Genomic DNA, 18,213 nt, shown 5'->3' with positions numbered 1-18,213 from the left:
GTGATGCTCATTTAGTGCATAGTCCAAAGATTCAGAGCTCAGTTCATTCAACTGGCAGTTATTAAATAGAGCAGAGTATTTTCCTACCACATCATTTACAATATGTGAGCTCTTATTAAAAATGGGGCTTTTAGGAGGAAAAAAACCTTTGAAATACATCAGGATTTGGCAGAGTAAACCATAATGTTTTAGAGTTCAGAAAGTAGGTTTTCAGCAAAGTTAAAAGTCATGGAGGTTGTAAGTTTTTGGGTGGTGCTGGTTTGCCTTCAGAATAAATTTCTTGGTCATTGTTGAGTTAAAGCACATTTTTCAAAGCTTGTTGTTGGATTGTGGAGCACTGGTTTTATTTTCTTAAATAAATATGGTTGAACTGTAAGAAATTGTCTATTTTGGGCCGTGTCCAAAAGCAGTTGACACAATGCCTCATCATTCCCTCCCAGGTTACAATGCACCATACCTCTCTGTGTACAGTGAAAATGCAATTGATGTCTTCGACGTGAACTCCATGGAGTGGATTCAGACTATTCCTCTCAAAAAGGTAACTTCCCATTTCAGTGTGGGCCAAGGAGTATGTCAGACTCAGTACTGCTTTAGAAGGCATCATTAAAACTGCTTGTGGGAACATAATTGAATTAAAAGAAGAGCTACTGCAAAGAAATGAATGCATTTTTGCTGGAAATAGAAGATAGAAGATGTGTTTTTCATGTGGTTGCTCTGTTTTAGATGAATGGTCAATCTGGAGCATATGGCTATGTTAGATTTCCTGATATTGTTGTAATAATGAGAGGAATTAATTGGCATTAATTACATATGGCTTCAATGGGACTGATTGTGATTATTACCAAAGGATGGTGGATGTCAAGATAATTACACAGGCATTCAAAAATCTATCTCCTACTGCTCCTGAACATATGGTAGACAGACAGGGTTAGAACATTTTGTTTCAGGAAGTAGAAACACCAACAACAAGATGATGTCAGTTTGGCTCTCTTATCAAAAGGAAGATGTTTCTGAAAACTTGACACTTCCTTGGTATTTAGAAGGTGTTTGCTCAGCTGTATTTGGAAAGAAAAGAGAAAAGTCAATTTTTTTCCTTGTGGTTTAGACTGACTTCAGCTTTGTATCAGGGTCAACACAATTCCTTTACTGGCATTCCAATGAGACAGAGCTGCAGGACATTGCCCCTGTGGTCTTGTGTTGGTCATTCAGTTTCTGAGTATCAATTTCTCCGTGCCAGATGCAAACCAGGATATTCAGGCAGTGCTGTGAGGATACGTAATGCAAAGATCAAAGTGCTCAGCTATTAACCATCTTGAAGAGAGACCAATCTGGACTTTTATGGGGAAGTTCTTTCTGGTGTCTAAACTTTGAGTTATTAAGCAGTTGGAGCATTTTTTTTCCCTACACAGTAGAATGTGATTTAATACTTTGATTAATATTTGGCTCAAGACTTCCCTTTTAATGGAAGCTACTTTCAGCAAACAAAATTACTACACTTAGGAGTCTCAAAAATAGCCATTTATTATGAAGTGTCTGTTTCTACACAATTTACAGAGTGTGGAATGCCTCTTTCACTTTTATGTTGGAAATCACAAATACCAGTAGGTTTTAGCAGTCTGTGTGTGCTCTTATCAAGCTGCAGAGCATTATTGTGACATGGTGCTAACACAAAGTAAAAGCTCAGCTCATTGCTTTGTACATCTAATGGAAAAATTGAGTTGATATATGAAGTAGACTTGTAACACAACTGTCCATTTAAATGCTGGGAGGAATGGTGTTAAGCCTGTTTCTTGAAGTGGAATTTTAAGCAACCCCCTCTGTACTCATTCTCAAAAAAAAAAAAGAGTTTAAAATTCTTTTGAACTCTTCTTTGTGGCTTTAATGACTTGGAATTGTTACTCTTGAGAGTGTTACAAGCACTGTTTTTCCTTGTTTCAGGTACGACCCTTGAATACAGAAGGATCACTAAACCTTTTAGGCCTGGAGACAGTCAGATTAATATATTTCAAAAACAAAATGGCAGGTAAGTAAGGAGAAGCCAATTTTCATCTTTCACATTTTTGTTTAGAAAGAGCATTTGTCTGCATCTGTGCATTTCATAAAGGAATCTCTTAAATGTCTGTGTGCTTGTTAACTTGGGAAGAAGCCAAAGCTTATGGATTCCACAGTGATTGCAATGCTGTCTCTTCTGTGAACTTCTTTTGCCTTTTGAATATTCAATAAAGACTTGAATGAAGACTGGAACTAGAAACTAGAATGACTGGATGCTCCCTCCAAATGTGGGATCACCTGCCAGAACACTGCCTAAAAAAGCCTGCACAATTAAAAACTTCAGTAGTCATTTTGGCAGCCCCAGATTAAAATCAATACTATATTTAACCTTTAATACTGTGTTTAACAAATGTTTCCCAAGCTTTTTAAAGTAATACAATGTATTTGTAACTTATTATTAGGGCCAGCTATGACTGTGTGCCACAATTTTAGCTTTAAAAATCTATTTTTGTTACGAGTCTTTCTGACTTTTTTTTTTTTTTTTTACTTTTTAGAGCCCCTTTCATAAGCATGCTCCTGACGAATTTCCTAAAACTTTTGTTTAACCTCTTAGGTGTTGAAACATGGTCTGTTTCAACAACCAAAAGCTATAAATTTTTGTTAACAACTTTCTGAAAACAGTGGAAATAAACACTCTAGGAAAATGTACTGCTGCTGGCACTGTCTCAGTGCTTATTTCAATTGCCAGCAAATTAGGACGAAAGGAATGACAGTGGTGGAGAGGAGAAATATGCTGGAAGTATGTCTAGAGAATTTTCAAGTCTAATAAAGACTGAACATTAGAGTTGATCTTAAGGAAAGAAGAGATTTGAGTTCCATACAAAACTGTTTTGTCAGTGAGCAGTGAGCTTATTAAGTGTCACTTTAGTCTCCATAAATAGAAAACAGGACAGAACAGTTGCAACGTTCATTCAAAGTCACACAGCTGTTGTGTGATAATCACTGTTTTCCTTTTCATGTCTTTAATAAAGATCCCTTGGTCAGATGTACACACATGGAAAAAAATCTTCCTTTTTCCCACAGTTGCATCAAAATACATTGATGTCCAAACATTTCAAAAGCAGTGTTCTCTTTGGAGCAGGGAACGAATGAAAGAGAATCTTGCATTCAGTTTCCAGACAGTCGGCAGAACAAGCCTGTTCTAGTGATTTTCAGTGGGAATTTTGAGACAAAACTCAGGTTCCCTTCCTACCCACCAAAATGTTTATTTCAAAGAACACATCAGTGGTGTTTTGAGGACAGAGGTGGTGGCAGCTCCTGTGTGAAGGGTTAAGTCTGTTGCTACATACAGGGAAGTAGATAGTGGCCAAGGAAACCCATAAACCAAAGAATGTTTATTCAGGTTTGGTGGGAAAGGGGTGCTGTCCAGCACTAGCAGAGCAGAGGTAGAGTGTTGAAACTCAAATTCCATTAGTAGCTAAGGAACTGCATCCCCATTTTTGTGCTGGTTTCAGAGGGGGATGAGCTGGTGGTGCCTGAGACGTCAGACAACAGCCGGAAGCAGATGGTGCGGAACATCAACAACAAGCGGCGCTACTCCTTCCGCGTGCCTGAGGAGGAGAGGATGCAGCAGAGGAGGTCTGTATTCCACCTGTACTTGTCCTCTGTCCATGCCTGTAGGCCCTGATGGACACTGACTGATGCCAGGGTCGTGCTTCATTCTTTGTGTGGCTTTCTGGAATGGCCATTCAGGTGTTCCTGTCTCTTCTCTGCCCTGTTAATCCTCAGTGTTTAACTTGTGTCAATACCAGTTTGGATATGGATTTGCACTGGATGCACAATTAGTTCAGATGAATTGTGTGAAGCAGCTGTAATTTGGAATGCATGCCTCCACTTACTGTATGCAGGTGCATAGGTGTGCACATACCCTATGTGTATATAAAGCTCTCCAATAAACACTTTGCAAAAGGAGATGACTTTGCTAACTATGCATATGGATCAGTTGCTCTCAGACTCTGGTTCTGCTTTTCTTTCTGATGGAGACTTTCCTCTCAGCAGTATTCCAGGACATCTGTTTCTTTGATTTATAGATTTAACTACATAGAGTTTCTATAAAGCTCACAAAACTCACCTCTTCAGGGGACACAGGACTGCAGGGTGTATTTCTAATGGGAGTGTTCAGCAGGTTACAAATACTTTCCTAAAAGGCAACAAAAACAGGTCTGCACTATGGGCAGTGTTTGCAGAGGATGTTATTGACCATTTGCTGTCACTCACTAGAAGTGACCTGCTACTGTGCTAAGCCACACTCCAAGAGCTGAGTATTTCACTTTCCTAATTTCCAGCATCTTGCGCCATTGGTTGGCTCCCAGTTTGTCTTTTTGGCTCTAAGTAACAACTGTAACAACTGTATGCAGTGAAGATAAAATTCCATTTCTTGTTCTTGCCTTTTCTGAGTTGATTGACATTTGGTCTCTTCAAAATTTTATTTATTCTGAGTTCTGAAATGCATCCTTGCCATTTTGAAGAGCTTTTAATTCTGACCAGACTGAGAAAGGTACTGCAGTATTATTTTAATTTAATTTTCGTACTTTATACATCATTTTCATCTCCACTTTGTAATATATCACAAGTAAGTTTGGCTTTTACTCATCTTACAGAGCTTTTTATCAGCTTATTCTGTGAATGTTAGTAACTACTGGGCATGGGCTGTTAAGCGGCAAACAACATTCTTTTATCCTGGCCCCTTGCCTTCTCTTCAAGCTGGAACCTTCTCCACACCGGTATGACAGCAGGGATTTATCACTGTTAACATGGTTAAATAGTCATAGACTCATGGAGTTGTTTAGGTTGGAAAAGACTGGGTAATTTCCATTTGAAAATAGCTGATAATCAAAGCTGTACATGTTTTATAAATGCCCATCCTCACCTCAAAGGAAATACCTAAACAAAGTATCTTCTCTTCCAGGGAGATGCTACGTGATCCAGAAATGAGAAATAAGTTAATTTCTAACCCAACTAATTTTAACCACATAGCACATATGGGTCCAGGAGATGGCATACAGATTCTCAAAGACCTCCCAATGGTAAGTACAAAAGGACATGTGAGAGTGACTGACTGCTGCAGAGGCTGCAAATAAGTGAGAGAAAAACAAGTGCAATTTTAATGTGTAATCAGTGGCGTATTTCCTATCAGGAACAGTGTAACGAGGGGAATGGAGTAAAAATGCTCTGCTGTATGTAATGAAATTTAAGCAAGGAGCATGACAAGCACTGAGTAGAGGAGGAGGAGGTGGAGTGCCTAATGCCAGGTTGGCCTCACAGTGTTGATGATAATTTTTATGACCCGTATGAAGGTGCAAAATTTACATGATTTGTGCTCTTTGTGGGTATGGAAAGAGAAATTCCCTTCTCGGTGAACTGGAGTTCAATTCCTTTTTTCTCCTCCCATCTTTAGCACCAACTTTGCCTATTTCTTCACAGCCTGTTTTCCTGTAGCAATTCAATGATGTGTACTGCTCAAATTTCTTCCCATGCCAAGTGCTATCTTTCCTGTTCTCTCCAAATTAAGTAGTCTCAGTGAAACAGAACTTCTTGCATAAAAACGAAGCTTTTAAGTTGAAAAATGGAAAAAGAAAATGTGCAATAGCACATGTTCATTTCCATAAGATCTCATGTAGGAAGTAATCACTTGGAAGTTGCTGAAATCTGTGATGAGCTAAAGACTAATTAATACTTGCTCATAAGAAAGTACTGTGCTGCTTGCTTCAAGCTACCTTGAGCATCTTTTGTGTCTTTATGTGTTCTGTATTGTTTTCTAAGTACATCCACAATGACACAGATGTGATTCAGAAGATGCTAATTAGCACTGTAAGAAAGATGAGATGTTATGATAAAAACAGATGAAATTTGTTCCAGCATAAGACTCAGGCATTAGCACAGAACTGCTGTCTAAAATTATTATCATTGGTACTACTTGGAGTTTGTGCAGAAAACAGGAAGTAGATGCTGAAAAGTGCAAAGGAAACAAAAATAAGACTGGAAAATAAAGCTCAACATGCAGTTGCATGAGTTTAGGAGCCTAATCTTAGGTCTTTGGATGCTCATTTTACCTCACTTTGGAAGGAAATGGTACTTTTATGTTGAACTTGACAGTAAAGTCTGCACTTTGATTTATTTTAAAGCTTGTATTAGACACACTCTGAGAAGCCTCTCAATAACAAATATATTTGGTGTAATGAGAAAAAACCAGTACTGTATTGTGTGTATTTTTATAAATGAACACATAATGAAGGAACTGTTTCTAGAAAACACATGACAAATCCAAGAGATGTTGGCAGGTGTGTCTCACCTGGATACAGGATTGCATGTGTCTCATGTTAGACAGAGAATGATCATTTGCTTCAGGGCAGGATGTAGATCAAAGCCTTTCTTCATTTCTCCATCTCTGGTAAGTTCTTTAAAATATTTGTGGCTCTTCTCAAGCAGAGAAAATAATCTGCTACCTCTATAGGTAGAGCAGAAGTATTCCTGTGTCACACCATCAGTATTTGAAAGTTCATGGCACTCAAAAGCTGCAGGGACTCTTAATCAAGCCCCACATCTGACAAATGTAAAACAAAGAATGATTCTATCTATAGAAGGGGATTTTACATAATTTCTTCAACAATGTCATCTCTCAATGGCTTTCAGCTTTGAACCCTTTCTAATTGCACTTGCCTTGTGTTAGCTCACAGGTCCTGTTTCAGGTTAGGACTGGTACTGTGCTATTGCAAATCAATATGATGCTTTGAAAATAATTCATGGGTCACTTCCCACACTTAAAAGTGATGAGAAGAATTAAAAAATGTGTACAATGTTGATTCCTGCACTTGTTCCACTGCTGCAGCTTCTTTTTAAAAAGTTATTATTAAAACCTCCTTTTTTGCAAGTAAGTATCAGTCTTAATGCTGGGAGATGTTGCTGCAAGACAAAGCAAATTTGTTGTGTATTTTTCCATCAGTTCCTTGCAATGTCATGTTGTATTTGTATTCTTCACTTAATTGGTACAGAATTGCATCAAGCACGGGACTTGAAAGTGTGTGAATTTGAAAATGTAACTTGAAATTAGGAAATAAAGGTTCTGTCAAGAGCAACTTCAGTCCAGGCAGCTTTTTCTTTTCCAACAGCTTCCTGTAAGGTATTTGCCTGGACTGAGTTTCCATTTAATCCATTCCAGACTAAGAACTTTGTTTCTCAGGCACAGAAATAGAAGAAAAGGAGTTGTGTGGGCATTTGAGGTTATGTATAGAGTCTAATGTTTTACTGGAAGGAAATTTAGAATGAGAAAAGGGCATGGAGACAAAGGGTGTTTCCTGGAGAATCAGTACACAAGGTAAAGAATAATCATCCAACCCTGTGTACAGTTTATCTGTATGGTGGTTCCTTTTCCAGGACATGGAATTATTTCACCAGTTTCATACCTTATTCCCAAAAGGTGGAAAACTGGGGGGTTTCTGTGCTGCTGAGTGTGTGTCTTGAGTCTGCAGCTGGAACATGTCCTCTGTATTTTTTAATAGATTAGTGTGGTTCAGAAGAGAAAGTATTTATTTTTAACAAACTTTGGGAAAGTTTGCAGCACTTTACTTTGGGAATGCCTGTTCTTGTTTGTGGAAGTGAATGGTAAAATGCATTTTTGGGGCTGAGGCTGGGGGTAGCAAGCAGTGCAAGGCTAATACTCAGTCTTCTCAAATTCTCTTCCTCCAGCTATTTTAGGTAGTACAACTTTTTTTTTTTTTAATGGAGTACTGGAATGCAGAAAGTGCATGAGAGAGTGGAGTGGGACTTTTCATTTGCAGTTTCTTCTGCTTTATTTGAGCACCTTCACATTTGGCTGGATCTACCAATAGAAATGTTTCACCCAGCATTGAGCTTTCACAGAAGTCAATATAGTGCTGTATGGGCAAAAGGGTCCTTAGGTAGAAATAGGTTTTAATAGAGAATAGATATTTTAATCTCTGTGTTGAATGAGATTGTCACAAGCTAAATAGCCAGCTCAGCCCAGCTTTTATCTAGCACACATGGGTGAACTTTATAAAGCAAATGACAGTTTTAGGTATATGTATGTGTTTAAATTTATTCATTAATATACACATATTCACTTCATAGATGCAGTGTGAATCAGAAAAAAACTAACCACTTCAGCCTCACTGCCTTTTTTAGGGGATATGCCAAGAACTGAGAGAAGCAGAGTTAGGATTGGTAGTGATGGCCCTTGATGGGTGGCTGGGCTGTGTCTGTGGGCAGCAGGGGACCTGCACTTGTGCTACTCTAAGCCTGGCCTGGTGGATGCAGAGCCTGCTTGCTCTCTGCCCACCACTGTCTTAATGGTGTCTTTTAAAAGACCAGCTGCAGAGAGTTTAATTTGTGTTGTAACTGGAATAGAGGGAGTGTTCAAACCCTTTTGCACTATTTGTTGTGTTGAATCAGGTGCCTGTTTGTGTACATATTCACCTGTTTGTTTGCCCTTGCTGGTGCAGCCACATGGGGGAGAAAGATGCTTTCTCTGTGTGTTGTTTTGCAGTGTTTTCCAGTTTTCTTGGTATGCACCAGACACTCTGATGTGTTTGTGGAAGTTGCAGTCTGTTGGCCTAGTCCCACATTGTTCTTTCCATGAACAGACAACCCTTGACTTCAGTAGAGCCCTGGAGTTTGGGCAGAACCATGGCCAAGGCTCAGAGGGACATCAGATTTAGGGGGTTTCAGGCAACTGTAAATCTGCATCCTTCTTTCCTTCATGGTGAGCACTCATGGTCTGGCTTTGGCACACAAATCTGTGGGCTGCAACACACCAGAAACCAGAAGCTGTTGTTTCCTATTAGCAGAGCAGTAATCAGTACATATTTGTGTTTTATTGCTGTGGATCTGGGTCATTGTCTTGTTTTGTACAATTTGGAATGGTTCCTGTTAGTGTATCCCCAAACTTATTTGTTTACATGTTTTTCTTCCCTAGCAGCCTGTCACCAATTAACCTGGCCGTACAGTCTGGCCTCCCTTCTGCCCTCTTGTCCCTTGAAGCCACTTTATCGTGGATGCTCCTTTGTAGTGAAGATCTGAAATCTGGAACTGCACTTACTGCAGCACAGACCACCTCTCTGTGTACATCAGATGTACAGGATTGATTTTGCTTTCATATTCTGCATGCCTAAGTATTTTTATATACAAAAGCTGGTCTTGACTGCCATTATATTTGAACATTATGCTTCAGTTTGACCTCATTATACATGAGCCATTCTACTTCCATTCTAGATGATGTGTGAAGCTTTGCTTGTTTCAATTGAGAAACTTTTAAAGTAAATGAATACTTATCTATATTTGGTATTCTTTAAAGAAAATGGGAACCCCATGCATGCATCTAATGGTGGAGTCTATGGAGAAAGTTCCATGGAGTATCATTTTTAAAATGTTGCCATATCGTGGCTTTCTCACATTCATGAATGCTGGCTAAGTATTTCCATGATCTGCAGCTGGCCTACCCTCTGCTTTTTAGCTTGTGGTTTTAGACACTGCCATATCTCCCTTATTGGCTTTTAGGAATGTAGCTGGCTTTGCTACCAGTTCTCTGCAGAGAACTCAGCAAAGTCTGCTGTCCTGGACCATTTTGGAATGGTGGCTTCTTGTACTGATATTTAGATGCTGCTAAAGTTACTAAGAACAATTTAATGTATATTATGTCTTATATGCCATAATGTGGTAATTGATGTTTTGGTTAACAGGCAAAGCCTCATCATAACCATGTGTTTAAAAAAAAAAAAAAGTTGGATTTTACCAGCTGAAATGAAGAGAACAGTAACAATAATGTTTGATATAATATGTATTGGGATGTGACTTAATGTTCTTCCAGACTTTAATACGTTCCACATACAAAAAGTAGTGCCTTAGGTTTAGTGGAGGGGTAAGCTATATTTTTACCATATTTTATATTTTAAGTCTTAACATTTCTAATATTACTCAGAAATACCTGTTTTAAGGAGATGAAATCAGTTGGACGAGGGGAAGAGGAACTTAGAAGTTAGAAAGGAGAAAAGGTGTTGTGATTTACTGGTATCCATAGGAAACCAGCCCACTGCAGGCTGACTGAGCATGTGCAGACGGCACAGGGAGGGAAACCAAGCCTTGAAAATCTCTTCCATTAAATCTGGATTTAGATGGCTTTCAATGATACGAGCACTTGGGTCAGCACATTCCATAGAGATGAATTAGAAAGTGTTCCTGTTCAGTTTGCAGGGTTATTTCTCCCCTCTCCTTCTTTACATCACCCTGTGGGAGCACACTGCTCAGCTGACCTATTACAAACATTTGAATTTCCCAATGTTTTCACACTTCATGTGCTGAGGAAGGGCCTGATCCTCTGCAGGGATGGCAGTGCTGGCTCCCCTTGGCACTGTCAGGATTGAGCCAGTGTGGAGCAGTGTAGTAAAAACAGGGTGACTCCAACTCTGGGAATGATTGGCATCTGACTCCATTGATTCAGAAAGCTGAACAATTGCTTTATTAAAACTATATTATATCACATTATACTATACTATATTAAAGAGATACTATACTATATACAAAAGATACATGCTAAAGAAAACTCGTGACTGTCTCCAGACAGCCAGGACACAGCTTTGAGCCAATTGGCCAAGAAATCAAAACAATCCTCAGCAGAATCCAATTGACAAATCACAATCTCCCTAACACATTCCACATGTGCAAAAACAACAGGAGCAGCAAGTAGAGATAAGAATTGTTTTCTTCTCTCTGTGCTTCTCCAGGAAAAATCCTGTGAGAGAGAATTATGTCTCTCTCTGCTCAGAGAATGTGAGTGCCACAGAGCAGGACATGGGCCTTGGTCACCTGTCAGCAGAGAGACTTGTCCCAGTGGTCTGACACTAACCCCTTCACCTTCCCACACAGCCTGTGTCCCCACCCTGTGGAAACACTGTTCCTCCCACTGCTGGAAATACTCTGTGTTTGTTGTACGGGTGATGATTTTAATGGAATCACTAAATTGCATGAATAACAGAAGGAAATCTCTTAACAGTCTCTAACTGCTGTGTATGCTCATCTTTTCTTCTCCCCACACCACCTCACCTGTGTTCACCTTCCTTTGTTTGTGTTATGTCTATTTTAGATTGTAAGCTCCTCAAGGCAGGGAACTGATACTTCTCAACTGTCTGTAAAGCACCTTTTACAACTGTGGTGCTCTTTGAAATATCAAAAAATAATAAATATTAGAATCGATTCCCAATGAGTTAAAAGTTTTATTTGTTTCTAATGTTTTAGCCAACAGCAAGGGCTGCAGCCCATCAGACTCTGTGTCAGGAAGGTGCTCAGAGCACTGGGGGTGGCAGTGTCAGCCCCTGTGTGCTGCCAGCCAGCAGGGTTTGCTGTCTGCTGTCCCTGCTCTGTGTCTCACTGCTCTTGTGGAACTGCTGGTGCCGGTGTAACCTGTACAACCATCCTTCATTGCTTTCTCTCTCTGTTGTCTTTGATAGCAGCGTTCCCCTTATCAATTCCCTCATCATCACTCCCGTCTGATCTCCTCTCCGAGCAACTTTGAGCACATCTACCACATGACTGTTAATTCAGCTGAAAAATTCCTCTCTTACGATTCCATACACCCTGCATTTTCCCCGCCTCCACGCTCTGTCCTCGGTACTCCAGACTTTGTCACTCTGAGGGTATGAATGGCTGAGTCAGGTGTTCACTCTACTAACACTGTGTGGTTTTCCTTTTGCCTGGCTATTAACGTGGGAGAAAACCCCTTGTAAGCTGTTCCTTCACCCCTCCATTTCCTTTTGTCCCAGACAATTTACTTTCTGCTATCAGCTGGGGTCTTCCCACAGCTCTGACAAGAAACAGACACTTCATGGCCTTAGGAAAAAAAAAGATGAGTTTGGGGCTGAACCTTTTTCTATGAGAATAAAATTTTTAATCAGCAGGAAGGATGTGGGAATTTTGAATGAGAACTACTCTGTTCCCCAGTGTTCATCCTCCAGCAGTCACAGTGCTGCATACCAGGTTGAATTAGGAAGAGGTTCTGGATCTGTCTATGTTGGACCAAGTTTTCAGGCTGTTTGTTTATGATGAATTCATGTGGAATGTGAGAATTTGTGCACTGTACTGGACACTGATGGAAAGGGACAGACACAACTAGTGACTCAGGCAGTTTCTAGGTTAAAGTAAATAAGTTAAATTAGAACATGTAGAAACAGGATAAAAATTAAAGATGGTGACAACTTGCTGATGTAGATCCTCTTAACCCTGGTAGTTTTAGGAAGAAACTGAGGTAGGATGCTGTTCTTTAGGCATCCTTCCAGTTGCAATGTAGATTGGAGGGATGGAAGTGGTCTTCCCTTTTTTTTCTTGCATTGTGCATCCAGGTCTGCCTGCCTGGGGTTTGCTGTGTCCTGTAGAAATCCAAACCAGAGTGAAGCAGGCACACAGGTACCTGCAGTGCATCACAGCTGTGTACCATGCTGGGGCCTGCAGCTCTGCCTGGGACAGATAAATCAGGAATAACCTGTAGGTAGATGTGTGTGATGCTGTTGTTTGCTCAGGATTTTTATGTGGGTCCAGGCCATGCCCATTGCTGTCATGGGAACGTTGCTCTTGGTTTCTGGCAAACCTTCACTGCCAGGCTGCTTCCAGTGCCTCTGGGCTGCCCTGCTGGAGCCCTGTCACTGGGAAGGTTTTGGAAACATATCTGCATCCAACACTTGACTGAATTGAAAAATGCAGGAGGAAAATAAATCTTCTCCTTATGGCTCCAAAACCAATTTGCACAGCTGAGCTCTGACTGGTTACATGCATGGTCATGTGTCACTGCTGTGAGTCCCAGTTGTCACAGCCATTAACACACGAGAGGAATGCTCTGTTGAAATGCAAAAAAAATACTGTTAAGTTGAATTGAAAGCTGTTTCTCTCCTAGAGGGTCATTATAGGGTCACTGAAGCTGTATTTCAGTTCTGGTTGTGACAGGGTTGTTTTAATCCAACTGTGCTATAAAATTGTCTGTGTTTAACATGCAGTGATGTGTCACCGGACTGTGACCCTCCCTCTACCTTCCCTTTCTCATGTGAGTAGTCTCCCTGGGATCAGTAAGGAATGACCCCTGGTGCTTTAGACAGTAACTCTCAATTTTTTTCTCTAGGAGCATCCTTCATCCTAATGTTGCAGCCTCCTAGCATAAACTGGAGGGGAAAAAAAGTGAAGTGGGCAACCTGGAGTGTCAAGATCCTGCCTTGTTAGCTCCTTAGAGCACTAGAGGTTTAGTCTTGTGTGAGGAAAAGTGTTTGTCTGCTTTGGGGCATGAGGGTAGAGGTGCTGGAAGCTGTATGGAAAGCCAGGCTATGAGTTTGGTTTCATGTCTATCCATCCTCCCTTTGTGTTTGGAGATGTTAGTGTAAGAAGGGTGCCATGGTCCCAGGTAGGATTGGATATTGGAACCAGGACAGTGTGGAATCCATAGGGGAGTTGACAAATGACTTGTTAAAGTAGAGTCTGTCATGTTATTTCATGGGAGAGTTGAGTTTTATAGTGTGATGAACAGAGCACTACTTTAGAACAAAACAAACCCCAAAGCAAGACCAAGCAGCACAATGGACAGAGGAACAGGAGCAGTCACTGTGGGTGCTGTACCTGTCCAGTCAGAGCCTCTCCCTCATCCCAGTGCTGGAGAAGGTCCCCAGGGAGCTGGAGCAGGAGCAGAGGTTCTGTAACCCTGGCACTGATTGCACCCACAGCTCCACTCTCCAGCTGGAATGGGATGCACCCAAATAATCTGGGCCTCTCACCCTGTTTCACAGTGATTCACTGTGCTCAGCAGCAGCTTCTCTGCTGCTGCTTTTCCCCCACTTCTTTCATCTTTCTCCATCTGGTCCAGCAGTGGGGATGAATTTTCCTGCTAGGATTTGAATTGTTGCTCAAAATGAGGGGTTTTTGTCTCTCTAAAGCAAGCTCAGGTTTCCTTTTGTTTTCTGTGTTTTTAACCTGCTGCCTTGTGCTGCTTTATAACTACCGCTAATAACCGCTCTTTATTTTCCTTTGAATCCCCTTCCTGCATCATGTGCACACCACTTCCAGGAGGTTTGGTCTAAAATGCCAGCAGCCCTGGCATGTGCTTATTTTATTTTTAGAACAAAGAACGATGAAAGATTTGCTTGTGGAGAGACTTCCTACAAGGAATTACATGGACGTTGCGAACTGAGGGCATGAAAAATAATCATCTTTAGAGCACAGTCTTAAAACAAATGAGTCTTTTTTTGTGCACCCATGCATTCCCTCCTTCCCCTGGTACCTGAATGTTGCCTGCTCAGTCACTGTGAAGGAGGGTTAATCACCTTATCATTAAACAGAATTGTTCTCTTTGCAAAATGAACCTCTGTAGGTTTATACCAGCCTTGCAGCCCCAGTGTACTAAGCCAGTGCTGCACTTGGCTTTCCTTTCTTTCTCAAAACACAGCAGTAACTCATCCCTCCCTTCCTCTCTGTATGGTCAGGGGAACGACCCTCCATGGTTTAGGTACAGCCAGGATGCTCAAACTCTGCATCTCAGTTTGTCACATGGGAAAAATGCAGCAGCTCAGTATTTTGTACTGCAAAGTAGGTTGGTTATTAAAAAACAAAAAAGAAGGGGGGAAGCTAAGCAAGAGACAGCGATAGTATCCCACAAATAATTTAAGAGACTGTTTCAAGCCTTTAGGTATAAATCCTCATGGTGCAGCAGTGGAAGAAGGGAGAAGTAAAAAGAGCTTTTTCATTGGTAAGGTCTCTGATTCTCTTTTGCTGGTGTTTGTCAGAGATCTGGGAACAGATGAGAGATTTTAATTCTTATTTGCTGCACATTAAAAATCAGCCATTTCTGGCACCCTGGGAGAATGAAAAGCCAAGGGTTGCCTGAAGATCAAAGGGGCCTGTCAGAGCAATGATTCCAAGGATCATTGTAAGACTGGATTTGGCAGCAGGTTGGTAAAATTTATCTGATGAGGTCTGACCTGTATAAAATCTGTTTCTTACACAGCCTCAATTTAATTATCCTTTTTAAAATACAGATAGAGACATGGGTAGTACCAAGGTTCTCTGAGAATATCCTTGTGGGGTAGAGTCTTTGTTCTGATCTGAAATTTTCATTAACGCCCTAGTTTAAAGAAGCACTGCACTTGCAACTATTGTTTTATATATGGCTACTCTTCTCAGTGTGAGGATGGGGAAATAATAAAATACAAATAGGAAGAAACAGTTACTGCAGAGGGGGGGCTGTAGAGGGTAAAGGAAGTAATTCTTAGAGCTACCTGCATTTCTTTCACATTGTGCATCTATGAAGATTCCCTGAACCTAGTCCCAGTTAATGGTATTGGCTTAATAGTGCAAATCACACTCTATTGATGAGCAGGACAAGGTCTCACATTTAGCCAGAGCTGAAATGACACACATGGGCAGGTAAGCCAGCTCATACACAGAGAGAGGGGCTAAGTAATCTGAGAGGTCTTCTCCCCTAAGGTCAGCTGTAGGTTAACAGAAGCAGAAATAAAATCTCCCAGAACTCACTTCAAAGTACTCTTTCACCTTCTTTTAGAGACAACTTATGTTTGGGAAACTGCTGTATCTAGGAAAGTTATGGTTTATCTCCTCTGTAAAGGACCACTTCAGTCCAGTAACTGATTAGTTTAGAAAATCACACTAGAACTCTCAGGATTCAAAACAGGAGCAATAATTAAAATATGTAGAAAAACAGTGGCATGTGCTCTGGTCCTCCTCTTTGTGCAAGCTGGAAACAGGAGGCTGCTTCTCACTTTGGCTCAGCTAGTGTAGGTTTGGAGGGATGCTGTTAACACCTTTGGAATTTCATAAGTAATTGCTATACAGATTGATCCACTATCTATTAATAACTCTGCAAGCATTAGGGATTAACCTGGATATTGTATCAACTTACACAATCATGGCACAGACGATGGCATCAAAGAGAAATTGTAATTAGATCCTTGGAAGCTCGTGTTCAGAAAAAAGGCCTTATGCAGTGTGACTTGAATATATCTACAGCAGCTTAATTAGGCTTGCAAGCCATCCTTTCAGGGAAATTCTGGGATTATTCCATGTATTCTTTCAGTTCCCTGCATATGTCCATGTAATTCAGCACTTGACTGCCGCGTTGCGTGTGCTGCCAGTCTCTGCACTAAACTGCAGAATATTATTTTGCAATTTTTGCTGACTTGCTGCCCAGATACTCAGCTCTGGTAAGGTCGGGGCTTTCCTGTGTTTTGGGGCCTTACAAGACAGAACTGCACGGTTGAGGCAGCGGTGGATAAGTGACCGTGTGATGTGTGTGTGCGTTTCAGAACCTGCGGCCCCAGGAGAGCCGGACGGTGTTCAGCGGCTCCGTCAGCATCCCGTCGATCACCAAATCCCGCACGGAGCCGGGACGCTCCATGAGCGCCAGCAGCGGCTTGGCAGCACGTAAGCAAACAGAGCTCTCTTCTTCTGGGGGCTGGGCACAAGGGTTGCAGGGAAAGGGCTGCCTGCAGTTCCTTCTCTCCACGCTGGATGAGGATTTTCCCAAGTGATGGCTGACTGTGTTGCTGCCAAGGGCCAGCAGAGCATTTTAGTCTTGCTTTCAAAGGAGCACGTGAATAAGCAGGTAGTGCTTTTGAGAGTCCCACACTCGTAATTGGTCAGGTTTTTTTTAATTGATGTTAGAATTCAAATTACATTCTTAGCCCTGGGACTGTTTTGCTCCTGCTCAAGTGTTTTAAATCAGTGACAAATTGTTCACAAGCTCCATTGTGGTGGTGTTCACAGGGGTCCCAGGACGAGAAAAGAGACGAGAATCTTGACTCCATGTTTCAGAAGGCTGATTTATTATTTTATGATATATATTATAGTAAAAGAAAATGATATATTAAAACTATACTAAAGAATAGAAGAAAGGATTTCATCAGAAGGCTTGAAAGGAATAGAAAGGAATGATAATAAAATCTTGTGACTGACCAGAGAGTCCGAGACAGCTGGACTGTGATTTGTCATTAATTAAAAACAACCACATTAGACCAATCAAAGATGCACCTGTTGCATTCCACAGCAGCAGATAACCATTGGTTACATTTTCTTCCTGAGGTCTCTCAGCTTCTCAGGAGAAAAGATCCTAGCAAAAGTATTTTTCATAAAATATGTCTGTGACACTCCATGGTTGTTAATTTTGTTGCTGAGCTGTGTGTAGCTCTTGATGCCTCTCTTGCCTCTATTGCAAAGATAAAAAAGACTGGACATGGCACTTGGTGCTATAGTCTGGTTGAGGTGTTAGGGCATAGGTTGGACTCGATGATCTCAGAGGTCTCTTCCAACCTCGTTATTCTGTGATTCTGTGATTCTCTGTCTGTAACACAGCTTGATCCCTGTGTTGCAGGATCGTCGGCACAGAACGGCAGCGCTTTGCGCAGGGAATTCTCGGGAGGGAGCTACGGAGCGAAGCGCCAGCCCATGGCATCGCCCTCGGACGGGTCCCTGTCCTCAGGGGGGCTGGACCAGGGCAGTGATGCTCCCACAAGGGACTACGAGCGAGAGGTGAGTGGCTGCAGCAGGAGAAGGAACCTTTCAGGTGTGGATAAAGGTGAGGCACTTCAATCCTCTCATGGGGTTAGCTACAAGTTTGGGAGTCATTGACAGTGGAGAGATGGATTTCCTGTGTTTCAAGCTACAAAAGGCTTTGGCCAAAGTGTCAGCTCTGGTGCAGGTATTTAGGATGCAGAAAGAGCTCTGCAAGTTCCTTAGCTGGAGATGTGTGGATAGCGAGGCTCCCCCAAACACAGACCCAGAAGAGTAACAGCCTGATCGTGGCATATCACAGCTTGAAGTGTTGATATTCCTTTTGGCCTTTATGTGCAAAGATTCATAAGCTATCTTAGCAACCACTTCACAGGAGGCACTTTGTACTCAGAAGTTAACAAGGCAATTTAAGAATTATAATTTTGTTTAGAGCAGGAAAATGATTTAATAATTTCTATTTCGTGCAGTCAAGACTATCATTATGATAGGACTGAAATCCTGCCCAGTGCTAAACTCAGTCCCTCCAGCCAAAATCGTTTTACATAGGAAGGTTCAATCTGACACTGGCCTACAAAACTTCCCCAACCCATTTTCTTACCAAGGAGTGTGAAAATAAGAGATCACACAGGCTTTTCATGATACTGGATATATCCTGCC

The 18,213-nt window shown here is 41.3% G+C and overlaps 1 protein-coding gene across 10 annotated transcripts in view; it reads left to right on the top strand.

The window, feature by feature from the left end:
• The window catches only part of CDC42BPA (CDC42 binding protein kinase alpha), a 182,946-nt gene that overhangs the window by 159,402 nt on the left and 5,331 nt on the right, over window positions 1–18,213 (top strand). For 8 of the 10 annotated variants that reach the window (XM_077176144.1, XM_077176143.1, XM_077176142.1 and 5 more), the window contains 6 exons: window positions 441–538; window positions 1,939–2,023; window positions 3,507–3,630; window positions 4,961–5,078; window positions 16,353–16,470; window positions 17,417–17,574. In XM_077176144.1, the coding sequence (XP_077032259.1) occupies window positions 441–538; window positions 1,939–2,023; window positions 3,507–3,630; window positions 4,961–5,078; window positions 16,353–16,470; window positions 17,417–17,574 (701 nt within the window). Of the gene's footprint in view, window positions 1–440; window positions 539–1,938; window positions 2,024–3,506; window positions 3,631–4,960; window positions 5,079–8,983; window positions 11,258–11,510; window positions 11,697–16,352; window positions 16,471–17,416; window positions 17,575–18,213 lie in introns of those variants that run through there. The other 2 variants (XM_077176146.1, XM_077176145.1) reach the window with 2 other exon arrangements.

The sequence above is a fragment of the Agelaius phoeniceus genome, chromosome 3, assembly GCF_051311805.1.
Source record: "Agelaius phoeniceus isolate bAgePho1 chromosome 3, bAgePho1.hap1, whole genome shotgun sequence".
Taxonomy (NCBI): domain Eukaryota; kingdom Metazoa; phylum Chordata; class Aves; order Passeriformes; family Icteridae; genus Agelaius; species Agelaius phoeniceus.
Note: the sequence above shows the minus strand (reverse complement) of the source record. Positions and strands in the feature narration are given on the sequence as shown.